Genomic DNA, 27292 nt, shown 5'->3' with positions numbered 1-27292 from the left:
ATCTAAAGCAGAGAACTAATAAGGACCTATGGTCGAGCACAGCACTCTATTCAATACTCTACAATGGTCTATACGGCAAAAGAATCTAAAAAAGAGCAGATATATATACATGTATAACTGATTCATTTCGCTGTGCAGAAGAAACTAAAGCAACATTGTAAATCAACTATACTCCAATACAAATTTTTATCACAATTCTCATCTTTTTCTGCTACATGACACATTTCTAATTAGATCCCAAGAATGCTCAAACTACCGCACAATTGCACTCATCTCACACACTAGTAAAGTAATGCTCAAAATTCTCCAAGCCAGGCTTCAGCAATATGTGAACTGTGAATTTCCAGATGTTCAAGCTGGTTTTCGAAAAGGCAGAGGAACCAGAGATCAAATTGCCAACATCTGCTGGATCATCAAAAAAGCAAGAGCGTTCCAGAAAAACATCTATTTCTGCTTTATTGACTATGCCAAAGCCTTTGACTGTGTGAAACACAATAAGCTGTGGAAAATTCTGAAAGATATGGGAATACTAGACCACCTGACCTGCCTCTTGAGAAACCTATATGCAGGTCAGGAAGCAACAGTTAGAACTGGACATGGAACAACAGACTGGTTCCAAATAGGAAAAGGAGTACGTCAAGGCTGTATATTGTCACCCTGCTTATTTAACTTATATCCAGAGTACATCATGAGAAATGCTGGGGTGGAAGAAACACAAGCTGGAATCAAGATTGCCGGGAGAAATATCTATAACCTCAGATAATGCAGATGACACCACCCTTATGGCAGAAAGTGAAGAGGAACTAAAGGGCCTCTTGATGAAAGTGAAAGAGGGGAATGAAAAAGTTGGCTTAAAGCTCAACATTCAGAAAACGAAGACCATGGCATCTGGTCCCATCACTTCATGGGAAATAGATGGGGAAACAGTGGAAACAGTGTCAGACTTTATTTTTGGGGGCTCCAAAATCACTGCAGATGGTGACTGCAGCCATGAAATTAAAAGATGCTTACTCCTTGGAAGAAAAGTTATGACCAACCTAGATAGCATATTCAAAAGCAGAGACATTACTTTGCCGACTAAGGTCCATCTAGTCAAGGCTACGGTTTTTCCAGTAGTCATGTATGGATGTGAGAGTTGGACTGTGAAGAAAGCTGAGCACTGAAGAATTGATGCTTTTGAACTGTGGTGTTGGAGAAGACTCCTGGGAGTCCCTTGGACTGCAAGGAGATCCACCCAGTCCATTCTGAAGGAAATCAGTCCTGGGCATTCATTGGAAGGACTGATGCTAAAGCTGAAACTCCAGTACTTTGGCCACCTCATGCGAAGAGTTGACTCATTGGAAAAGACTCTGATGCTGGGAGGGATTGGAGGCAGGAGGAGAAGGGGATGACAGAGGATGAGATGGCTGGATGGCATCACTGACTCGATGGACGTGAGTCTGAGTGAACTCTGGGAGTTGGTGATGGACGGGGAGGCCTGGTGTGCTGCGATTCATGGGGTCGCAAAGAGTCAGACACGACTGAGCGACTGAACTGAACTGATGGAGAAATTAACATGAAAGAAAAGAAATGCTAAATATTTTACTTGACTCCTTAGGTGGATCGATCTAAGTTTTAAAAGTCAAAAGGCTTAGGCAAATATATTTCTGAAATACAAAATGTACCTAATGGATCTCGAAGGCAGATTGGTGAGCCCTAATTAAAACTGCATTACAGGGCTTCCCTAGTGGTCTAGTGGTTAAGAGTTCACCTCCCAATGCAGAGGACATGAGTTCGATCCCTGGTCTGGGAAGATTCCACATGTTTCAGAGCAACTAAGCCCGTGTGTCACAACTACTGAGCTCTTGAACTTAGAGCCCATGCTACACAACAAGAGAAGCCACTGCAATGAGAAGTCCAAGCAAAACAACTCAAGACTAGCCTCTGCTCTCTGCAACTAGAGAAACCCCACACACAGCAATGAAGACCCAGCACAGACACCCAAAAAATAATTTAAAAATAATAAATCAAATTACAATATAGCTTTGTACATTTCTTAAATCGCAGCTCTTAGACCAAAGCAATGTGTTGAAAATGAAGGTGTGCATATTGGAGATTGCCTCTTTCCCAAAACAAAGGAGATACTTGCTGTTATTCAGTTGCTCAGTTGTCTGACTCTTTGCAACCCCATGGACTGCAGCATGCCAGGCTTCCCCATCCTTCACCATCTCCCAGAGCTTGCTCAAACTCATGTCCATTGAGTCAGTGATGCCATCCGACCATCTCATCCTCTGTTGTCCCCTTCTTCTCCTGCCTGCAATCTTTCATAGCATCAGGGTCTTTTCTAATGAACTGGCTCTACGCATCAGGTAGCCAAAGTATTGGAGCTTCAGATTCAGCATCAGTCCTTCCAATGAATATTCAGGACTAATTTCCTTTAGGATGGACTGGTTGGATCTCCTTGCAGTCCCAGGGACTCTCAAGAGTCTTCTCTAACACCACAGTTCGAAAGCATCAATTCTTCAGTGCTCAGCCTTCTTTATGGTCCAACTCTCATATCCTACTGGAAAAACCATAGCTTTGACTATATGAACCTTTGTCAGCAAAATAATGTCTCTGCTTTTTAATACACTATGTTTGTCATAGCTTTTCTTCCAAAGAGCAAGCATCTTTTAATTTTATGGCTGCAGTCACCATCTGCAGTGATTTTGGAGCCCAAGAAAATAAAGTCTGTCACTGTTTTCATTGTTTCCCTTTCTATTTGCCATGAAGTGATGGGACTGGATGCCATGATCTTTGTTTTTTGAATGTTGAGTTGGCCAGCTTTTTCACTCTCCTCTTTCACCTTCATCAAGAGGCTCTTTAGTTCTTCTTTGCTTTCTGCCATAACAGTGGTGTTATCTGCATGTGCTAAGTGGCTTCAGTTGTGTCCAACTCTGTGACCCCATGGACTGTAGTCCGCCAAGTTTCTCCGTCCATGGGATTCTCCAGGCAAGAATACTGGAACGGGTTGCCATTCCCTTCTCCACGGGATCTTCCCGACCCAGGGATTGAACCCAGGTCTCTTCTATCTCCTGCATTAGCAGGTGGGCTCTTTACCACTACACCCAGGAAGCCCATCGTCTGCATATATGAGATAACTGATATTGATAATTGCTGGAGAAACCACAGTTGTAAGCTGTTTCTTTTCCCGTTTCCTCTCGGAGTAATTTCTTTGGGTACTTAGGATGGCAAGTTAGATTTCAAACCCTAAAATCCTCTTTATTTTATGCTCTGATCACACAGCAAATAAGTAAAAGTTTTCCACAACTGATCACCCTTAACCCTGAGGACAGAACAAGTTCCTAAGACAAAGTCGACTGGAGAAATGTCCAGTGACTCAGCCATGAGGCTGTCCCGACTCAGTTGCAATTGACAGTGAAGTGTCATTTTCAGATTTACTATAAAAGCGGGGGTGCTTTCCCTCGGAGCAGACTCTCATTGCTAAAAATGACATCATCTCCAAGTGCAGGGCGCACCCAGCAGCATGAAATACAGCTTATACGTGTGTTCCAAGGAGTCCACATTCTTAGCTTAACTTCTTCACTCGGGGAAATATACGACGGAACACCAGTCCACAGTTGGGTAGTGGCCAGCAAGTGTGGGGGGCCCACAAGGCCCAAGTGCAGCCCCAGCTTTCCGGAGGCTGAATAATCCAACATTAACAAAGGCCCACAATACCCTAAAGAAATTCTTTGGGGAAGGGCCAAGGCTTCAGCAGGCTGCTTTTCCCACTACAGTCTATATGATTCCACTTCTCAAAGCCACACCCCGTCCCCTGATTCCTGGAGTCAGGACCAGAGAGCGGCGGCCTCCACCCCACCCCTCCCCGTGTGCACAGCCCCCAGGTTCCCACGGTATGGACACAAGAACAGCTGCAGCCTCAGCCTTTGGCGTGATGCTTGGCCCAAGGGCGATTTTCTGTGGTTCAGAAATCCAGATCTTTCTTCTCAGAGCCGCTGAATAACTCTTTTGATTATTTCCTCTTTTTTTAAAAAAGAAGAAGCATGATTTCCTCAAATTCTCCTGCAGAAGTCACAATAATTTCGAAAGCTTTTCTTCCATGTCCTTTGTCTTGTTTGGCAACCTCCCTCCCTCAGCTCTGGTCACTCCGTGCTTTCTCTTCTCTCTCAGCTTCCATGTCTGCCAGCCGCCCTTCCCCTTGCAGCCGCCCTCCCCTTTGCAGCAGCCCTTCCCCTTGCAGCTGCCCTCTCCTCCTTGCAGCCGCCCTTCTCTTTGTAGCTACCCACCAGGTGTTCTCGGTACATTCAGATCAATCGACCACAGGTTGAAAGTATTCATGGAAGGGCTTCTCTGGTGGCTCAATGGTAAAGAATCTGCCTGCCAATGCAGGAGACGTGGATTCGATCCCTGATCTGGAACGATCCCACATGCCTTGGAGCAACAACTGCTGAGCCTGTGCTCTAGAGCCTGGGAGCCAAAACTACTGAGTCCACGTGCTGCGGCTCCTGCAGCCCTAGAGCCTGTGCTCTGCAGCAAGAGAAGCCACCGCGATGAGGAGCGCAGGCACCACAGCTGGAGAGTAGCCCCGCTTGCCGCAACTAGAGAAAAGCCCGCACAATAACAAAGACCCCGCACAGCCAAAAATAAATAAATAAATTTTTTTAAAAGAAAGCATTCATGGAAAAGAAAATTCCAGAAAGTTTCAAAAAAGCAAAACGAATGTGTCACGCACCCAGCTACTCTAAGTACTTACATAGCATTTATGCAGTATTATGAGTTATCCAGACACAATTAAAAGTATACAGGAGGATGTGTATAGGTTCTATGCAAGTATTACACCATTTTACATAAAGGACCTGAGCATCTGTGGATTTTGGTTTCATGGGATGTCCCAGAACTAATTCCCTGTGGAGCCCAAAGGACCACTGTATTGCTTTTCCATTCAAAAGGGGAACTGGCTACGATACCCCATCTGTAGTCAATGTTGGACCTTTGGATGAAGACCATGGATGGTGGTAAGCTCTTAAAGATGCCTCACCTGGAACTTGGTGGAAGTCACTTAGAAGCTCAGAAAATCCTAAGATAGTAGGAGTTTCTCTACAGATACAAAAATATGTTCTTTTGGGGGGGCAATTCATTCTCAGTTTAAAAAAATAATCTGGAAATTGAAAACATGGGTTGTGTTTCTTTTCTAATTTATGACCACACTGTGGGGGAGAAGAACCAAGCGTTACAACCTAGTTTCATATTTCTCACACTGTCCAGGTGACACCAGTGCTACTTTATGATTTTCAAATCCACACTTAAGACAAACGAGGTCAAGACATTCACAGTCAACTGCCCTCTGCTTAGAAGGAGCAGAACTCTGCTTTGGAAGATGGTGCCACAGCCAGCCCGCCTCCAGCCTGAAGGTGCAGACAAGCAGAGGGCCAGGGGTAAGGAAAGAAGAATTTCGCTTATTTGCTTTTAAATAGAAAGGGGTGATAGAGGTCATGGAGGAGAAAAAAGTGAGGAGGAATTTTACTCCAAGGAGACTTAGAGTGGCCAGTGGATTTTAAGGTTGGAAACATCTGCCATGTCTGCCAAGCTGCTTGTGTTGCTACAGTCTTCACTGAATCCTCGTGCTCATGCTGGCTTGTGGAACTTGATTTTTTTCTTGAGGAAATAAAAAAAATTAATTTATTTTTGGCTGCACTGGGTCTTAGTTCCTTTGCACAGGCTTTCTCTAGTTGTGGCGAGCAGGGGCTACTCTCCAGTTGTGGAGCACGGGCGTCTCACTGCAGTGACTTCCCTTGTTGAGGAGCACGGGCTCTGGAGTACAGGCTCAGCAGTTGTGGCGCACGGGCTTGATGGCTCTGCAGCACGTGGAATCTTCCCGGACCAGGGATTGAACCCATCTCTTCTGCGCTGGCAGACGGATTCTTATTCACTGCCCCACCAGAGAAGTCCTTTCTTAAGGAATTTGAGGGGTGATGTTTTTCTGAGAAAACCAGCCCAGAACCCAAGTATGCAGGGGCTGTAGCATGATAGGGTGTAGCAACCTGGAGAAACGCTTTGGGGCATCACGGTTCTTGTAAATTGAGGGGAGAGGGAGACAAATATACAGACTCTGAGGTGGTGAAGAGGGGCTGCAGCTTGCTGTCCAACGCTTTAAAACTCATTTAAGAAAAATAACATAGATTGCATTATTTTGTTTAATATAAAACAACTAAGATCTATGGTCTGAGTAGTAATTCTCATCCTCATAATAAGCCAGGCGCTAGGCTGGCCCACCACCCAAGACGTCACTGCAATTTACTTTATCGCAAATAAAATACATCAGCAGGCTATTTTCAAGGAATTTCTGTCACAAGAATAATCTTTAAAATAATTCCCTATATTTTCAGTATTTAACTTTCTCAAAACGCACTCTTATCTCTGATTACTGTATCCTCGCAATTACACCAAGGCATTCCTTAGAGCTGTGTACATGAACTCTGGGCCATCCCGGTTGCTCAGTAATAAAGAACCCACCTGCAATGCAGGACACGCAGGTTCGATTCCTAAGTTGGGAAGATTCCCTGGAGAAGGGAACACCAACCCACTCCAGTATTCTTGCCTGGAGAATTCCATGGACACAGGAGCCTGGCGGGCTACAGTCCATAAGAGTAAGACACGAATACGTGACTAAACGACAACACGAAGCCTCCCCAAATCAAAGCTCCATCATACTTCACACAGACAGACAACAGAGGCTTACACCTTGGTAAAAAGCTTTTAAAGCTCACGCTGAGATGACCAGCTCAGGAATCTAAATGACAACACACATTGTTACTTTGGTTGATTTAACGGGAATCTATCCTATCACAACCCTTCATTTTAGCTGCAAGCCACTGCATTTTCACTCATCTGTAACAATCATTTCAAAGTCTGTGCATGCCACGATTTCCATTTTAAAAACACAAGCCATGGCCAGTTGCTCAAACTTATGGTCTCCGTGCCTGAAACATGAAAACCAAACTCAGCACATATGAGTCTTCACAATGGGAGGAAAAACAAGCTAAAAACTTTCTCTCCCTGAGAATGAAGCCTGATGCAAACCATGGGCTTTGGATGACTGTCATGCGCCAGTGCAGGTTCATCAACTGTAAGAGACACTCTGCTCTGGCGGGGGGAAGCTGATATTGGTGGAAGCTGGGTATATGTGGGCGGCGGGGGAACATGCGCAATCTCCTTACTGTCCCCTCAGTTTTGCTGTAAACCTTAAACTGCTCCAAAAATATATAGTCTTAATAAAAGAAATAAATAAAACAATTCACATGCTTTCTCTTTCATCCATTCATTCAGCAAACATCCTCTGGGTGCCCACCAGGACCACATGATGGCTTTCCCTGAGTATCTACTATGGAACAATCATACTTACTGGGAGCCTACAGATGTCTATGACCCAGAGCAACAGGCTCTGTTCTAGGGCATCTCAGCAGAGACCAGTCATATCAGACAAGACATATACAGTTATTTTATTGTATTTACCATAAGGTAAAAATTTGTAGTAAGACTAACCCTCTGGGCTGCTTCTATAATAATAGACCCAACTGCCCACATGAAAGATTACAGTTGATTCCTGATCAAAGGTGATGAATAATGAGGTACTGATCCTTCTGTGAATAAAGGCAAATTCTGCCACAAACTCTAAAAGACACTGCATAAAAAAATTCACCTTTTCTCACAAGATCAAAGCTATGATTTTTCTAGTAGTCTTGTACGGATGTGAGAGCTGGACCATGAAGAAGGCTGAGTGCTGAAGAATTGATACTTTTGAACTGTGGTGTTGGAGAAGACTCTGGAGAGTCCCTTGAACTGCAAGGAGAGCAAACCAGTCAATCCTAAAAGACATCAACCCTGAATATTCATTGGAAGGACTGATCCTGAAGCTCCATTACTTTGGCCACCTCAGGTGAAGAGCCAACTCACTGGAAAAGACCCCGATGCTGGTAAAGACTGAAGGCAAAAGAAGGGGGTGACAGAGGATGAGATGGTTGGATGGCATCATTGACTCAATGTACATGAGTTTTGAGCAAACTCTGGAAGATAGTGAAGGAAAGGGAAGACTGCTTTGCTGTAGTCCATAGGGTTGTAAAGAGTTGGACAAAACTGAGCGACTAAACAACAACACAAGTTATGGTCCTTTTTTGTTGTTGTTAAATTAATTCATTTTGAATTGGATGATAGTTGCTTTACAATATTGTGTTGGTTTCTGTCATATATCAACATGAATCAGCCACAGTCAGTTCAGTTCAGTTCAGTCGCTCAGTCGTGTCTGACTCTTTATGACCCCATGAATCGCAGCACACCAGGCCTCCCTGTTCATCACCATCTCCCAGAGTTCACTCAGACTCCTGTCCATCAAGTCCTTGATGCCATCCAGCCATCTCATCCTCGGTCGTCCCTTTCTCCTTCTGCCCCCAATCCTTCCCAGCATCAGAGTCTTTTCCAATGAGTCAACTCTTCGCATGAGGTGGCCAGAGTACTGGAGTTTCAGCTTCAGCATCATTCCTTCTAAAGAAATCCCAGGGTTGATCTCCTTCAGAATGGACTGGTTGGATCTCCCTGCAGTCCAAGGGACTCTCAAGAGTCTTCTCCAACACCACAGTTCAAAACCATCAATTCTTCGGCGCTCAGCCTTCTTCACAGTCCAACTCTCACATCCATACATGACCACAGGAAAAACCATAGCCTTGACTAGACGGACCTTAGTTGGCAAAGTAATGTCTCTGCTTTTGAATATGCTATCTAGGTTGATCATAACTTTTCTTCCAAGGAGTAGCGTCCTTGTGAATCAGCCACAGGTATATGTATGTCTCCTCCCTCTTGAAACTCCCTCCCACTCCATCCCACCCCTCTGTGTAAAATTAGATAGCCAATGGAAATTTGCTGTATGACGCGGGGAGCTCAAATCTGGTGCTCTGGTACGGTGCTTTTTAATCCCTACCATCGACAACGGACTAACATGCTCAGAGACAGCTCTTCACCCCAAAGCACGGAGAAGAGGCCTCCTGGCCATTCCATCTTGGTCACTGCTCATCCCTTAACAGCCAGACCCACTTTTCCCACCACACTTGCTTCACCTCCACCAGGGAACCTGGCCTGGCTCCCAACAGAGCCCCTCTCGCTGTTCCCCACCCATCCTCTCCTTTCTTCAACCCATTTTGCACAAATTGCCAGATTAACATTTGGAAGCTTTGTTGGTGTCCTTGACCTAAAATTCTCCATGGTGCCCCTTTGCCTAAATGATAGAACCCACACTCCCAACCCTGGGTTACAGCTTGAATTCTCTGTCACCCCAAATATATGTCAGAGTTTGAATCCCAGGACCTTGGAATGTGACTTTATTTGTAGGTGAGGGGCTTCCCAAGTGCCACTAGTGGTAAGGAACCCTCCTGCCAATGCAGGAAACCCTAAGAGATGCAGGTTTGATCCCTGGTCAGGAAGATCCCCTAGAGGAGGGCATGGCAACCCACTCCAGCATTCTTGCCTGGAGAACCCCATGGACAGAGGAGCCTGGCAGGCTACAGTCCACAGGGCCACAAAAGAGCTGGACATGACTGAAGCCATTTACTATGCATTCAGGGGTTTACAGAGGGGAGCAAGTTAACATGAGGGCATCAGAGTGGGTGGGCCCTAATCCAGGATGACTGATGTCCTCATACACAGGACGCATCGGGACAGACACCCAGGGATTCGATGACCATCTATACGCCAAGGGGCCAGGCCAGGAACAGACCTCCCCCTGGCCCCATGGCTTACTCCTCCCCTCTCTCCTTCTCCCCGCCCCTGCTAACGTCCTCTCTGGGCTGGGCTGGTGTCCTCTCACGTCTGCATCTATTTTTTAGCTGGAACCTTCCTTCAAAGCCCTGCTAGAACGTCACCACCTGCAAACAAGCTCACGGATTCCTCCCGGCTGGAAACAATTTCCTCCGCTGCTGAACATCCTCCGCTGTTTATGCCTCTCTTATTGCAGCCCTCACGCCTACCTTTTGCTTCATAAATACTTCTGTTTATGTCTCACATCACCTATTGGCCGTGAACTTCTGGAGAGCTAGAGAGAAGTCGGGTTCCTTGCTGTGTCCCCATGGGGCCTAGACCTGGGCCAGACGGAAGCCAGGCACAAAAATATTTGTTTAATGAAATCAAGGAACTAAGAGTCTTCAAATAATAAGTCTACTTAACCCTACTGAGCTTCATGCCAGTTCGAAATGGTGTATGCTAATTAGGCAGCCTCAATCCAACATCTCCCCGGGGCGAAAAGGGCCCTGTGTTTCTTTACCCCATTACATTTTATCCTGTGTTTGACATCTGTGACGTATTTACTGTCTCAATTGGTCTTCGGGAAAATCAGAGTAGTACCCTTACTATCAGTATAAATGAGTTTCCACACTGTATTTTACCATGAGTCCTCAGCTTCCAAACACCAGACACAAATGGTGGTGGACACACGCAAAGGAATACTACTTGGCAATAAAAAGTAATTGACCAGGGATCCAGGGCATTACACAGACGTGCCTTAAAGTTACCAAGCTGAATGAAAACACCTAATGCATGAGTACAGATCATATGACGCTTGACATAAATCTCTAGAGAATACAAACCCATCAGCAGTTGCCTGGGGAGGGAGTGCGGCGGGGGTTGGGCAGGGGGGAACTGGAGGGAGGGATTACAAGGGGTGTGAGGTCACTCTTGGGGGTGATGGAGGCGTTCAATATCCTAATTGTGATGTTGGTTTCACAGGCATATATACATGTTAAATCATACAACTTTACATATGTACAGTTTATGTAAATTTCACCTCAGTAGAGCTGTTTGTGTGCTCTGCATACAGCATACATATATAATATATACATATATTTTATGTACTATATAAACTTTATATATAATATATATTTATGCACTTGAGTATTTTAAATCTCATCAGCATTTCAAAGTAAATTGTCAGTCTTGACTATCCAATTACAAATCTCAGTTAAGAAAAAGCCAAAATCAGCATTATTAAGTCTTTTTCAGAGTTTCAAAATGAGGATTTAACTAAAGTTTTGTTGTTTTTAATGTATCAGATTACTTTTCAAACACACAACCAATTGCTTTATTTCTACTGGGAACTCAGCCCTAATATCTATTCTTGTACTTTTGAAAGCTGGTCATGTCTGTTTTTGAACCCCATGGACTGCAGCACGCCAGGCTCCTCTGTCCTCCACCATCTCCCAGAGTTTGCTCAAATTCATGTCCATTGAGTTAATGATGCTATCTAAACATCTCATTCTCTGCTGCCCTCTTCTCCTTTAACCCTCAATCTTTCCCAGCATCAAGGTCTTTTCCAGTGAGTCAGCTCTTTGCATCAGGTGCCATGGACCAATGATTAAGGAAAACAAAATTTTTCAAAATAGAATTTTCTTTTTTATCTTCAAATTGCCATTTTGTGTAAAATAACACAAAATGTCAAAGACGTAAATGAGCGTTTAAAAAATATGACAGAGTGACTCCTCACTGGGACTGTTCTTTCCCAGCGTGGACTCTGCCAAGGAGGGCTCAGCGGCCGCCTTGCAATTTGGTTCCGGACATGAGCGGTGAATGGTGTTTCTGCCTTCCCTCCCTCCTGCTCCGCCAGTGAGCAAGGAATCTGCGTTTCATCTCACTAGTTGCTTTTTTGCCACGATGCAACCAAACGACTCCCAGATACCTTGAGAGTGGCCAGAAGATGATGCAATGTGTGGGGATGGGAACGGGCCCATGGTTTATCACAATGGGGCCAGGCCCTGACCCTGGGCTGTGGTCCTGGAACACTGCTGCTCCAGCAGATGACAGCTGGGGCATCTCTGGGGTGGGCCACCTGGTGTATATGTCAGGCCTGAGCACCATCAGGACAGCAGCTTCTGGAATATTCAATACATCCAGAGGGGCTTGTGATGCCTCCCTCCCTGCCCAAGGCCCTCATTCCCCTCACTCCCCCGCCACATGCCCCCGCCCCCTGAGTGTCAGAGCTCTTAAGGCTGAAACTGCCTAGAGCCAGGGAACCACTTTACTGGTGAAACGATCCCTCGCGAAAGGCTGGATTGTGAAACCGGCCCCAACCCTGGGTTCTGTTGCAATCTCTACCACAGCTTTCAGGCTCCACTTTCAAGATATGTGGAAAAGCTTCAGTTAGCAGAAAACAAGTGGCATTATCACCACCACGGTTTAGGGAGAAAAAAATCTAGGCCCTTATATCATGATCCTTTAACAGCATCCGTGCTGGGCAAACGCAGGCGAACAGCTGGAAGCAGGAGGGAATTCTCTGGCACTTCATAATGAGCTGCGAACAAATCTCAGCAAAGATAACCTAATGAGGCCCACACAGACAATCACAAAAGTGGGAGAAGATGGGAGAAGTCAGGGAAAAGTTGAGACGTCTCACAGCCAATTCCCTTTCATCAAAATGATCAGCTTGAGAAGACTTCATCTAAATACGCATCTCAAATTTCTTTTAATTAAATCCTCAGGAAAGCATACTGTCCTGAAAGGTTGATGCTGCAAAGAATAATTTTTAGGCGTATCCCATAATCTCCTAATATTTTTTTTATGTGGGGTGAAAAAAAAGAAAAGAGCAGCTGGATCTTGACACACCCATAGCAGTTTGCTTCTCCAGCATTTTCGAACCAGGAATTTGGTTAGTTGGAAACCTCCCTTTTTTTCCAGCACCCATCACCACTTTAATACAGGAAGGAAGGAAGAAAACTTGTTGGTGAGCTTCGTTTTAATAATTGCGTTATTTCTCCTCCCACGTGAACTGCCAGCATATTGAAAACCACTCTGTTCCTCTCCAGATCCTCCCAGGAAAATCATTCATCAGGCAGAGTCAAGCTTGTGTCATTTTATCAAGTGGGTCATTGTTGTTTTTGAGCCCAGAAAACGGCTTCATCAAGCATGGAAACAGTTAATTCTGGGCAGTGAAACAGTCCTGTAGCCAACAATAAATCAGAACATTTGGGTGACAGTCTGGAAGTCATCTGAACACTGGCAGCCTGTCAGGTTTTGGTTTTTGAAAACAGTATGTAAAACAGCAGCTCACTGTCATGCACGGTACCTGCCTCGTCATTCACTAACAGTAAACACGAGTAACATCTTAATATTCCCAACATGAAGAAGAGGATTTTTTTTTTTTTTCTCAGAGCAGAGCATTAAAACCGCGTGTTCCTGGCTGGACGAAACACGACTGGAGCTCAGCGAAGGCAACCTGGAACACTCAGCTGACTCCTCTCTGTGAACCCGCCACGGGCACCCAAACACTTGCAGAGCTAGGAACCAACGTCCACAGCAACCAGAGCACTTATTTTTATTTTTTAAAACTTTTGGCCACACCGCATGGGATCTTAGTCCCCTGACTAGGGATCAAACTCGTACCCCTGGACCCCCAGGGAAGCCCAAAGCACCTATTTTAAATTGACCGTAATCTCTCCTGTGCTTTTTCCAAAAAAAACTCCATGACTGCTCTGCTTCCAAAGCAACCTCTGGGTTTAACTTCACATTTACAAATTGATTTAAACTGTCTCATTTTCTTGTCATCTTAGGTCATTGTATGTCTTCATTTCATTCTTTAGCATCTCAGCCTTTCTCTAACTTGTTAGGGAATTCAGAGCCTTTAAAGAGGAGGCGACAATTCCAAACAGGGAGAACAAGCTGTGTCTGTTAGACATTGCTGGTGACTGTGCCTCACAGCCGTCACCTCCCCTGTAGTGCTGAGGAAGCGCGTCTCAGAGAGGTTGAGTGACCAGCCTGAAGTCACACAGCTTGGCGGTGGTAGAGCAGAGGCCAGAAGTTGCATCTTCTATCTCCTCTCCCAGAAGTGTCGGCCACACCCAGCCAGCCTTGAGGGACTACGTGAGGGGCCCGCTGACCTGTCCCCACCCCACCCTGCCGTGTCTCCCCTTTTCTGGCTTCATCAGAATTCTAATTCATTGACCAAGTGTTGGTGGAATCACAGATCCGTGGAGGAAGACTAATTAACGGGAATTAAATGAAGCTTCACAAAAAGCTAACTGTTTTCCTTAAAGCCACAACCTCTGTGTGTATTCTATTCATTTTTCTCCAAGATAAAAAAGGTGGAAAGTGTAGCCAATAAATACAAAGTTCTTCTTCCAAGACCCCAGTCTCTTCCCTGCTCGATCTCCTGGCTGAGCTTGCGATGAGAATAAAATAAAATTATGAATGTGAAAATGTTTTGGGAACACCAACTGCTGCTGCTGCTAAGTCGCTTCAGTCATGTCCGACTCTGTGCGACCCCATAGACGTCAGCCCACCAGGCTCCCCCATCCCTGGGATTCTCCAGGCAAGAACACTGGAGTGGGTTGCCATTTCCTTCTCCAATGCGTGAAAGTGAAAAGTGAAAGTGAAAAGTGAAATTGAAGTCGCTTAGTCGTGTCCAACTCTTCGAGACCCCATGGACTGCAGCCTACCAGGCTCTTCCGCCCATGGGATTTTCCAGGTAAGAGTACTGAAGTGGGTTGCCATTGCCTTCTCCTGGGAACACCAAAGGGCTCTTCAAACATAGCATCGTATCTACTAGAAATGAAGGAAAAGAGCGAGGCAGCTAGAAAAGGTCTGACGCACCTGGGGAAGCACCAGAGGCTGCTGAGGATGGGGCCCGGAAGAGGGGGACGCAGCAGGGACCAGGCACAGCTCTGGGTGCCTCTGTGCGGGTGCTCCTGGGTTTGGACTTGGGGTCCCTCATGATAACAAGGTCCCTCCTCGTACCAAGGAGCAGGGCTTGTCACAGCCAACAGACCTCAAAACATTGGTTAAAAAACTGAATGAAGGGACTTCCCAGGTGATCCAGGGGATAAGAATCTCCCTTGCAATGCAATGCACTGCACATGGGTTCGATCCTTGGCCCAGTGTCCCACATGCCAAGGGGCAACTAAGCCTGTGCACCACAGCCACTGAGCCCACGCTCCAGGGTCTGTGCTCCGCAAAAAGAAAAGCCACCGCAATGAGAAGCTCTCGCACCGCAACCAGAGAAAGCCCATGTGCAGCAACAAAGACCCAGCACAGCCAAAAATCAAGAAATCTTGGAAACAAACAAACAAACCCCAGAAAGAAGAAATATTCCCCCAGAGCTATCTACACAAAAGGCACAGTTTGACTTGAAAGGAATTCTGTTCCTGGAGATTTGAGAAACGTAGAATTGGCTCTAGAAGACGTAAGCCCTCATTTTTTTTCCCTCAATCTCAAGTCCTTTTTTTTTTTTTTCTTTTTAAGCTTTTCCTGGCTGAGATTGCTCCCTAATAGAAAACTTTTCTTCCAAATGAATGACCATCTGCTCCCTCTAGAATCTAAGGATTAGAGGAGTTCTGGAAACTCAGCACCAACACTCACACCTGGGGGAAATTCGAAAATTTTGCATCTGTGTTATCACAGCAGTGCAGGCTCCTAGAGTTGGCCCCGCCCAGCTCCCTGTCCCAACCGCTGAGTGTTTTTCTTTTCTTTTCTTTTTTTTTTTAAAAAAAAGAGCTAATAGGAAAAATTTCACCAAAATTCTACACACCCAAGGAGTGGGTAGGGGCTGGGCTGGGCAGATGCTGATAAACCCGTCAGTTTGCAGTGTCAGACGGCAGTGAATAGAGAGGAAAAACCCTGCCTTACGTTTGGGGTCCCCCCTGTCCTCACCAGCAAGGCAGTTTCTCTGCACATGGGACACTCCCAAACGCCTCAAATACTAACAGCACTCAGCTTAGCCCAGCTGAGTGGGAGGTGATGGAACTCTCTAGAATCGCTGCCATGAGGCATGAATGATGCATGAAAGGAACAATGCCCAGTCCAGCCAGGAGAAGAAAGACAGTGTGTTTTCCACCAGCAGTACACACAGCATGGCCAACCCGTGTTGTGGGGGGTGGGGCTCTGCGCGAGCTCAGACCCTCACTGTCCTCTCCCATCATAATGGGGCTGCCAGGGTCATACCATCACACATGGAGGCACACTCACACACACACACACACCACACACACCCTTGGGGTGCTCATCACTGAGTGTGGGTTTAGACAGCAAGGGGCTGTGTGGATGTGGGATGGGAAGAGCCTAAGGCTTAGAAATAACAGAGCTGGACTTGTTCCCAGGCTCCACTACTTCCTGACTACATGCCCTCCTGTAAAAGGGGGATAACGTCCAGGGATTGCAGTACAGATGGAAGATAATGAACATTAAAGGACTCATCCCCTTACAAGAATGCACTCCAAGAAGAGTGTCTCGTGAAATCAGCCCTGGCCACTGTATCAAGCCTGCCAAGGCCGTCAACCTGCCCGGTCCCCACCCTGCAGAAAGAATTCCAAGTCTCCCACATTCCTATGTCTCCCAAAGCAAGTCCCTCAAACCAGTCCAGGACCAGACAGACTCTCTCCATGCTGAGGTGTCCTATAGAGACCCCAGACTCAGGTGCGGATCTGCTGGGACCATCCTAAGTGCGGAGGTGTATATGCGTGTGCAACAGTGACCATCTACCAAACAGGCTGAACTGCTAAGGGTTTTTACAGTGAATCAGAAAACTCTGCAATACGATGAAATTTTAGAAGATTTATGCCTTTCTTAACATGAACGTGTAACGTTGAACAATGATCTCAGAGCAGGGAATGGTCCTCAGACTCATCTTCAGAGCAAACGATCAATCGCCACCGCCCAGCTTTTATGCTGCTTTAGAGTCTGCAGCAGCTGCCCTTCCCTCCTCACTGGATAATCGGCATCAGATAACTTCTCTTATCTCCTCCTTGGGTCAGATCAGCCACTCTCAAGAATTAGCTTAGGGAAGACAGAGCAGTGTCTGTGAACACGGTCTTGTGCCTTGGAGACCCGGACCCCTCCTCACACTGAGTGTACCAGAGACACAGACCCACAGAGAGCCAGCCCTGATTTCAAATTCCTAGTGACAGAGAAGTCTTCATAGTAATTAACCATTCTCTGTACACAAGAATGGTATCACCACCTCCCAAGTATTAGGACATGAGCTTTGAAAGGTTTTTCTGGAAGCACACTTTGAACTCCATCCCCAGTGACAAGTCTCAGGGTGGTCGCTGAGACCAGGGGGACAGGGGTGGTTTTCCACCAGTCTCAAGCCCCACCAGTCTGGCCTCCCTAACTAGCATCTTTTCAACAACCAGCCTAACAAACCAAACGAAGGAAGCAAACTGGCCAGTGTTTTCATAAAATAAGAGCCAAACCGCACAGCATGGTAGACAGTGTGAAAAATGATGGAGTCCATGGCCTCCTTGCAAATGATGCCCAGGAAAGAGAGTGAAACACACAGGCATGAACACACATGCACAAGCTCGTACGTGGACCAACAATGCTCACTCACTTTTATGTGGGAATTGCCTCCCGTGAAAGAAGGTGGGGATCCTCTTAGTAGTTGAATACTCTACAAGTACTAAAGTGATTTTTTGTTGTTGTTTTGTTTTGCTTTTGTTTAGTCACTAAGCTGTGTCTGACTCTTTTGCAACCCCATAGACTGCAGCCCACCAGGCTCCTCTGTCCATGGAATTTTCCAGGCAAGAATACTGGAGTGGGTTGCCATTTCCTTCTCCAGGGCATCTTCCCAGTCCAGGGATTGAACCCGCATCTCCTGCATTGGTAGGCAGGTTCTTAACCACTGAGCTGCCAGGGAAGCCACTGAGGACATTCGCACTCTCTCTCATGCTACAGGGACAGAGGCCTGTCCACAAAGGCCAGGTCTCCTGGCAGCCCTGCCACTACCGTGTCATGGGACCACAGGAAGGTCAGGGACTTCTTGCCTCAAGTCTTCACTGATAAAAATGGGGACAACAGTATTCATTTTGAAGGACCGTGGCGGGCAGTAAACTAATGTACGGACTAAACAGCCCTGACACGGCGCCTGACACAAGGTTCTTTACAGCATCAGGAAAGTGCTTACTTCCAACGCGCGTGTATCAGACAAAACCCTCTCCACTTCCAGTTTCACACGAACGACGCCCAAATTCACAATCTGGAACCAAAGTCTCTGTATATGCAAACTGAGCATCGGCTAAACCTTCTGGAAGCCCACGCGTGCCAAGTCCCCAGAGCCCGCGGCAGCTGAGCGTCCAGCTCAGAAGTTCTCCTATTGCAGGACTTACTTCCCCACCGAACGCTTGGCTCCCTCTGATTTCCCTCAGTCTCAGGGCAAATTCAGTCTCTCCCTTCGGCTTTTTCACTTCTGTCCTAAAACCTGCTAAGTCTTCCAAGTAGCTCTTCATCTGCTTTAAAGTGTGGAAGTGTTCAGTCGCTTAGTCATGTCCGACTCTTCGTGAGGACTCCATGGACTGTAGCCCACCAGGCTCCTCTGTCCACAGGGATTCTCCAGCCAAGAAGGGTGGGTAGCCATGCCCTCCTCCAGGGGATCTTCCAGACCCAGGGCTTGAACCCTGGTCTCCTGCATTGCAAGCGGATTCTTTACAGTCTGAGAGCCACCAGGCTTCACCTGCTTGGCTACTACCAATTCCCTTTCCCCAAAAAAACCCTTGAAACACTTTAGACTCTTGGGTAAAGGGGTTTCCTCAGGATTACACCCTGTATCTCACACAAGTTACAAGGCCTAGCCCCCGGCCTGGAACTGTCTCCTTCTGCATTAGCAGAAGGCCTATCCCCCTCCTCCTGCTGCCCCAGAGCCCTGGCCTTTCTGGACCCCTCCACCTCCTGGGCTTCTCCTCCCCAGTTCTCTAAGATGGCACTTCCTCCTCCAAAGTCTTGGCTTTTCTCTCTCTCCTCCTCCCTCCATTCTCTCCGCCGCCCCCAACAGCTCAGCTCTGCTCTGACTCTGTCAAGTCCGCATGCCTCCTACCTGCTTCTCCCATGATGCTCGACAGTCACCAGTGGCTAAACCGCACTCCCCACTCGAGCCTGTCATGGGCCTCCAGGCCCGCCTATCCCATGCCACCCAGAAAGCCCCCTCTCCATAACTCCAGGCTGAGTTTCCCAAGAACCTTCACTTCCACGGGTCTCAAGTCCTAAGGATCAAATCATGAAGAACTGACAACACCTGTGAATTGCGAGCAGCAACTAGGGCTCCTGGGCTTATCAGAAACACCTGCAAAGTGCTGTGTTCCACGCCCTGTGCAACCAGAGACACAGGCATTAGGAGAACACTGTGCCCCTCTGACGGGCTACCCAACTCAGCATGACAGCCAGCAATTCAATGTCAAACCAATGCTCTGTGTACAGCAGTGGGGAGTCTAAGTTTTTTTTGTTTTGATGGGGGTGGTGGTTTTTTTTGCTTTTAATAGGACTTATCCTTTCCCTGGTTCGATCCCTGGGTGGGGAAGATTCCCTGGAGGAGGGCATGGTGACCCACTCCAGTATTCTTGCCTGGAGAACGCCACGGACAGAGGAGTCTGCAGGGCTACATACAGCCCATGGAGTGGCACAGAGTTGGACACGACTGAAGTGACCTGGCACGCACGCACCCCTTCCTTGTTTCTTCAGTCCTCGCCACAGCCCACCTGGGATGATCCCAACTACAGCCTGAAGCACCCCCCCCCCAATCCCCACCCCCATTGCCTTCTGGAATAAGGTTTCCTGCAGCACAAGTTCCAGTCTGTCCCTTCGCTCTGCCAGAGACAGATCCGCCTACTGGCTACTCTGCTGTAAAGACAACTGTGCTCTAAGACAAACAACTTATTCTTAGCAGAAAACAATTAATTTCAACCATCCCATGCGTTGGCTACAGCCATTTATTCACATCAGCTCACCCTCTGATATCTGACTTACACAAAAACACAAAGACTAGCCGGATGACAACTGAATGAGGCTGATGTATGTAACAAAATCTGTCCTCTGCTGCTTCGCTTCCTCCTTGTTGTTTTTTTAAGACAGTGAAATCTTTATGAGCAAAAAGATTAATCCTTCCCCTCCTCTTTAAGGACCATTCTCTCCCGACAACCACTTAGCGGAATCTCCCAAATCTAACTTGAAAAAACAACAACCGCACACTTTCAAGCGGGCTGTTACTGGGGACTTCGGTTTAGAGATACACAACACCTGGAAGAGGTCAGTTTTATGGGGACATTTGGACAAAACGCCTGATTTAGAACACTGGCTAGAACAAACCTCTCAGCTAATCCTACTCATAAGAGTTTTTAGCAGTATACATTTTGGAATCTTCTCCGTGCCCCAGAACACACAATATGGATCTAATTAGGTCCAGCTGCCTTATGTTAGTAATAAAATTGAAAGAAAAAGAGAGGGAGAGAGAATGGGGGTGGGGGGCTTTGTTCGTCCCCTCCTCTGCCTTGCGATTGACCGCAAGGCAGGCGCGTCCCGGACGCTCACTCCAGCCTCGAATACCCCGGAGAGCCTGGTACCCTGCTCGGCGCTCAGACTTTTCAGCGGCTGAGTTTTCATCCGCTCGAAGAGATTTTCTGAGCCGCTGGAGCCCAGAGATCCGACCCCACCCCTGCCCCCACCCGGGCCCGGCGCGCCCCGCCCGCCCCTCCACTCCACGACTTACGTGAGTGCAGACGGACAGGGCTTCTGGTTCCAGCCACAGTTGTACTGAGCTTGGATAAAAGTCTCGCTTCCCTCGAGCACCGAGCAGCTCACGTTCTTGTTCACGATGTAAGCGCACCAGTTCCTGGGGTGAAGGAGAGTCGGGGAGAGGGCACGGCATAAACCCGGAGAACAATGAGGCGGGGGAGAGAGGGAACGAGCCTTCAGGGCGACCGACCGAGCGAGGGTCAGGGAGCCCGTGGTCCCCACGGAGGCGGGAGGGGAACCAGCCGACATGTGGAGGGCGCGCGGGTGCACCTTTGGAGAGCAGGCACCTTAATCCGACAAAAGACGAGAAGGGCCCTCCTCCCCACGTCCCAGGGGCCCCAGTCATTCCCGGGGAGTTTCCTGATCGCCCTGCCCTGCGGGGCTCTCCCTGCGCCTCACGGTCCGGGACGCGGCACCGCTGGGGGCGCGGGCGAGGCCGCCCGGGACGCCCAGCTCCGGCTGTGGAGCGCGCTCCACCGCGGAGGAGGCGCCGCCCCGGCAGCCCGAGGGAGGACCCCGGCTGCAGCTCCTCGCCTTTGCCGGGCAGCGTGGGGTCCTGCGGAAGACCGGGGAGGGGTGGGTGGGAGCCCACGGCTCTCGGCCGTCCTGGGGGCGAGGAGAGGCCATGCACTTACTTGTTTCTGGCGCTGGGCCGTGCGGGGTACCCAGGTTGCGGGCTGGCGTGGCACAGCCCCGCGCCGCCCAGGGCCAGCAGTGCCAGCGCCCAGCGCCAGGGCGCGCGAGGCCGGGGCCGGGGCCATGTCGGCGGCCACATTCTGCGCGCAGCGGGCGCGCTCCGCCGGCCGGATCCGGAGCGCGGGTCGGACTAGAGCCGGGAGGCTGCGGGCGGCCGGGGCGCGGCCGGAGAAGGCAGGAGGCTCGGGCGCTGCGCGGCGCCCTTACCCGCGCTGCGCGGCCGCCCCCTCCGGCTTCTCGCTCCCACTTCTCCTTTCCACCCCGTGCGCCCGCGCTTCTCCTCGGTCCCTCAATGACGCACAGGTCCCCCCGGGTGCCGCCCTCTTTATTTCACTTCCCTCTCCGGAACGTGACTCTCCCTCCGCCGCGTCTGTCTCCCGTCCTCTTGCTTCCCGGCAGGGGGTTTGGGGTGAAAGGTCTATAGGGTTTGGGAGAAGGGTCTCTGTTACAGAATTTCCAATTACTCATTCCTTTGGTCTCTTCCCAGAAGCCGGGCGACTCCGCCTCCCACCTTCCAGCGGGCGCGGCCGGCCCCTCGGGAAGGGCCGCCGTCGGCGAGTCCGACGGGGTTCACGTCGTGCCCGGTGCCGGCTTCCCAGGGCTAACGAGGGACGTCTTTATCAGTCCTTCGTTCGACTCGACTCAGATTTCCTACTCTGGCAAGACGCGGCTATTCCTCCGCACTTGAACTTCGACGAGTTTAGGGGGAATGAACGCGGGTCCTCTTTTTCTTACGCATCCATTAAACAGTTTCCAAGTCAACGTGCCAGGCAGCCGGGGATGAGGAAAGACAGCCCCACCACTGCCGAGCAGTTTCTTGAAGCACAGTACCAGACTCTAATGTACTCCACGAATTTCCAAAAGGTAGTCCCAGTCCCACAGCCTCTGGTTCTGAGGTCCCATTCTGAACTTTAAAAAATTATTATTAAAGACATTTACTCCACAATAATCACCTTTTCTTCAAAACAGTTCAGACACTGCTAGACATTTTCTTTCACGTGCTTGCATATTTTCTGCCTTTTTTTTTTGCAGTTTCCTGTTTTTTTTTTTAAATAAAAGATTGTATAATGAACATTTCCATAGGTCTTAAATATTTCTTTACATATACAATTTCAGTTCAGTTCAGTTGCTCAGTCGTGTCCGACTCTTTGCGACCCCATGAATCGCAGCACTCCAGGCCTCCCGGTCCATCACCAACTCCTGGAATTTACCCAAACTCATGTCCGTTGAGTCGGTGATGCCATCCATCCATCTCATCCTCTGTCGTCCCCTTCTCCTCCTGCCCCCCGTCCCTCCCAGCATCAGAGTCTTTTCCAATGAGTCAACTCTTCGCATGAGGTGACCGAAGTATTGGAGTTTCAGCTTCAGCGTCATTCTTTCCAACGAACACCCAGGACATATACAATTTAGTCGCTGTATAATATTCCATTTTATTTCTATTTCTGAGTTACACCAATGGCTACCAGGGCTTCCCAGGTGACTTGGTTGGTAAACAATCCTCCTGCAATGCAGGAGAGGCAGGCAGACCCCCACATTGATCCCCAGGTCAGGAAGGTCTCCTGGAGGAGGTTATGGCAATCCACTCCAGTACTCTTGCCTGGAGAATCTCAAGGACAGAGGAGCCTGGCAGGCTACAGTTCACAGGGTCAAAAAAGAGTTGGACATGACTGAGTAACTGAGCATGCACTCTTGCACGTGATCTCTACAAATTTCTTTTGGAAGGAAGCAACTTCGCAGAAGAATTGGCCATGAACTGTGATGGAAATCATAAAACTTTGTTCCTTATGGGAACTAAGTGAAGCCAGTGGGTCCATTTTATTTCTTACATGCTTTGATGGTATTATTGGGCCTTTTGATTTGCAAATAGGAGAAAGAAAACTCCCTAAGTAGAAACTTTACAAGAGCCAAGCAGAAAAATATACCGTGTAAGGACATAGTCTGTTCATGAACTCTGTAAATGGAATATCATGAAAATAATGAACTGTTATCATCCAAGGCTTCAAAAGAGCCACCCTGAGGGGAAAATAACAGAAAGGGATGAAAGGCTGCCTTGCGTAACTCAATCTCTAATTTCTGTGGGGCTTCTCTCTTTCCCATCCTCACACCATTTTTGTCCATAAAGTGTCACAGGGACGAAGCACCACACAAAAATAAAAGAGAGGGACAGAAGACGGGGAAATGGAGGAAACACACAATTTGTATATGTCTACATCTGACAGCTATCAAACCACAACTTCTGTTCAATACCCAGAATTCTTAAGCTTGGCAATGAGTCAGACTGATCATCCCATCCAACTGTTTCATTGAATCAAAGTTATGCCAGGAAGCTGTCTTCTAGCACAAAAGTCGGAGGACCAACTTCTCATTGAGGTGACCACTACACTATATTTAATCAGTTACAAATGGCACTTATAGTAAATAAATGTTATTCTGACCATCTGTTACATTGCAAGGCCCCATGCAAAAATCATGAGGAGTCACGGGTAAGCCAAGATAGATGTGGGCTCTGTGTTAACAGAACGTTCAGCCCTTCCTGTGCAATGAAAGATGTGATGTTTCTGATGTGCATCAGATAAGTGAGACAATATGTGTCGCACGTGTCTTCCTAGACACATCCTTACAGGCACCCAGTGTGGGGCTGCTCTGGGAAGAAAGAAAGCTTGAGGCCAAGATCCCAAAAGATCCTTTTCCCTTTCTGTCTCCAGTCAGTGGAAGGGACCCTTCAGACTCAGGAAATAGAGCCTTCCAGAAGAAGCAAGGCAGAGGAGGCTTCCTGGGGATAGAGAGCTGAAGCACCTCAAGAAACAGTTCTGGGACTTCCCTGCTGGTCCAGTGGTTAAGAATGTGCCTTGCAATGCAGGGGACACCGGTTTGATCCCTGGTCAGGGAACTAAGATCCCACATGGTGAGGAGCAATTAAGCCAGTGGACCGTAACTAGAGAACCTGTGTCCACAAAGAAATATCCCACATGATGCATTTAGTTGGTGCTGCAACTAAGACCCGATGAAGCCAAATAAATAAATATTTTTTTAAAAGAATAGAAAACAGTCTAGGGGCTTCCCTGGTGGCCCAGTAGCTAAGACTCCACACTCCCAGGGGGCCCTGGTTCGATCTCTGGTCAGGGGACTAGATCCAGCACGCTGTAACTAAGAGCTCACATGCGACAAAGATTGAAGATCCCCTGTGCCTCAACTAAGACCCCACACAGAGAAAGAAAGAGAGAGAGAGAGAAGAAAGAAAGAAATGGTCTAAGTGGGCAGATCACTTGGTCCCAGCCATGAGCAGTAAAGTGGACATGATTAGCAGAATGCTGCAAGTGTGAATTCTTCCTAAGCCGCCAACTTCCTCAAATAAGCACTGGAAAACTGTCAGTTTCCTATCACAAGCTGAAGTAATTTCTTCTGCTTTCAAAACAAAAGTGCCCCATAGTGATTTATATTCTTGATTGTGTCAGCGACTTACTGAACCAAACTTGAGTCTGCTCACCCAAGGAGCGGCAAAGCCAATCTACTGATACTGGGTTGTGGTGAAGAAAAGTGTTAGTTGTTCAGTCATATCTGACTCTTTTGCAACCCCATGGACTGTAGCCCGCCAGGCTCCTCTGTCCATGGAATTCTCCAGGCAAGAGGACTGGAATGGGTTGCCATTTCCTTTCTCCAGGGGATCTTCCTGAGCCAGGGATTAAACCTGGGTCTCCTGCATTGCAGGCAGATTCTTTACCATCTGAGCCACGAAAGTATACTGCATTTAGTGCAGGGTCAAGCAATGAGAATAGGCAGCTCATGCTCAAAAGACCTGAACTCCTCTTTGGCTCTCAGGCAAGGGTTTTAAAAGCAACGTTTGGGATGAGAGTTATAGGATGTGTGCTCAGTTCGTGGAGTTTCTTCTGGTTGGTTGGGGGTGACATAACAGGGTGATGCATCAGGAATGTCAATCTTCTGGTTCCAACCAGACTGGGGTCTACGTGCTTATGGTCAGCATCCTCCACCTGGGTGTGTGTATGGGGGTCTTAGTTTCTACAGAACAACTCAAAGATGCCTTGTGTACATCCCTTGAGGAGGAACTTTGGACTCACTTTATCACTCAACCATTGTCTAAGCTATCACTACTTTTCTCACTTGATGGCTTTGCCTTTGTTTCTGCATTCCCTCACTTCTCTAATTAGTAACTGCTCAAGTCTGCTCTTGGAACTCAGGCAAGAAGAAGACTGAAGCCTTTTTCTATACAAAGAAGAAACGGGGAACACAGAGGGACTTTTGTACCTGGGGAGGCATCACAGGATCCTGCTAGGTTTCAAGCCCCACTTTTCTTGATATGCCTCAATCCTGGGGAAAACAGGGGTTGGACCAGAAAGGGAATGAGGTTGTGGATAGAGAGGATAATCATAAACTTAGCACGAGAGCTTGGTTTTAGAAGGACTCAGTCTCATTAACTAAAGCAAAAATGCAAAGTAGAGCTATGTCATAAAACCCATCCCTTCACTACTGCTCATGGTAAAAGAAGAGCTCACCAGGCTGTGGACTTGGGAGCATCCCTAGCACACCCAGACTCCCCCTGCAGCTGCCTGGAGGAGGATAGTGGGCAATCATTATTGAGGCAGCAGGAGGGTTCGTGGCCCCCACCCCACCATCAGTCATCTAGGCACAAAACAATTGATCGAGATGAGTTGATTGCCATCTAGGATGTGGTTGAGTCATATGACTTAGCCTGGGTGTCCCAACCTACTCGTTCCTCATCTTTGTTTTCTAGAACTCAAATTTCTCCCCTGATTTCTCGCTGTTTATTTTCAGTGTCTTAATTTTTTGTGTGCTATTTACTAATGATGATAAAAAGAAAGTCCCTGAAGATTAGATATCTTGAATAAACTTTGATTGCAAAGCATTTCTGACATAACACACCAAAGAAAATGTCTTGCACATTCTTAAGTTAGTGATAAAATGCCCTTCATCTTTTTCTGTTTGCTTGTTTTTTTAAAAAATGCAGTTTGGTAGAGAAGGAGAGACTGAAATGTTTCCAAGAAAAATTAACTGGCTGCACCACTTAACTTGGTCTCTGTTTTGGAATAGCATGGTTTAGTTGATACAATTTTGTGAACTCCATTCGACAGAAAGGAGAAGAGGGCAGCAAAGGATGAGGTGGTTAGATAGCATCACCGCCTCAATGGGCATGAGTTTGAGCAGACTCCAGGAGACAGTGGAGGACAGGGCAGCCTGGTGTGCCGCTGTCCATGGGGTTTGCAAAGAGTCAGACACAACTTAGTGACTGAACAACCACCACCATTTGACAAGGCACCATCTGAATGAAGTCAGTGAGCCCCAGACTTCAAAATTTACCAACAAGAGCTACGTCCTACCTTGTCAAAGATTTTGCTCAGGACTTCTCTGGTGGTCCAGTGTCTAAGACTCCAAGTTCCCAATGCAGGGAGCCTGGGTTCAATTCCTGGCCTGAGAACTAGATCTCATGTGCCAGGTCTAAAGATCCCAAATGCTGCAACGAGCCAAATAAATAGAAATACTAAAAAAATAAAGGTTTGCTCAAATAGACTAAAACAGAAGAAAGAACAATTGCTCTCTTTACTTTTTTCTAACTATATATTTGCAAATATCCCATTAGATATACAGAGCTAAATATTCAAAACCTCTGTCTTCAGAACCCAAGACTGATATTATTTATCGATTGATTCAAAAGCACTGTGAAAGATTATGGCCATTATTTTAATCATCTGCTTTGAGAGATGCCAAGAGCATACCTCACTTTATTGGCCAGGGGTGTGTGCCTTAATACACGTGAAGCTATCCCCTGAGAACTTCAAAACTGTGAAAAGTTGAAATCCTGCCTGAAGCCACACATGGGAGAATAACGTTTAGGAGTTCATGCAATGGACGTAGCCCAGTATTCAAAATTGGGTACCCTCACTTCCTGAGCAGAACGATGACGACAAATCGAAAGCCTCCCCATCCTCCGATTGGTCCTCTGGAAATGGGATTTTTTCACGTGGCTGTTGGGAGGATGTGCTGTGTTACCATGTGTAAACCGCTGAGCAAAGTGCCTGGCACATGGTGAATGGAGGAGAGTTATTCACAATTGTTT

The 27292-nt window shown here is 47.5% G+C and overlaps 1 protein-coding gene across 1 annotated transcript in view; it reads right to left on the bottom strand.

Moving 5' to 3' along the window:
• The window catches only part of EMILIN2 (elastin microfibril interfacer 2), a 58108-nt gene extending 36828 nt beyond the window's left edge, over positions 1-21280 (bottom strand). The window contains exons 1-2 of the mRNA XM_068993774.1: positions 21141-21280; positions 20480-20602 (exon numbers count right to left, since the gene is read on the bottom strand). Of these exons, the coding sequence (XP_068849875.1) occupies positions 20480-20602; positions 21141-21280 (263 nt within the window). The remainder of the gene's footprint in view (positions 1-20479; positions 20603-21140) is intronic.
• Between the last annotated feature and the right edge of the window lie 6012 nt (positions 21281-27292).

Source organism: Capricornis sumatraensis, chromosome 21 (assembly GCF_032405125.1).
Source record: "Capricornis sumatraensis isolate serow.1 chromosome 21, serow.2, whole genome shotgun sequence".
Taxonomy (NCBI): Eukaryota; Metazoa; Chordata; class Mammalia; order Artiodactyla; family Bovidae; genus Capricornis; species Capricornis sumatraensis.
The sequence above is the reverse complement of the archived record's forward strand: the minus strand, read 5'-3'. Positions and strand labels throughout refer to the sequence as shown.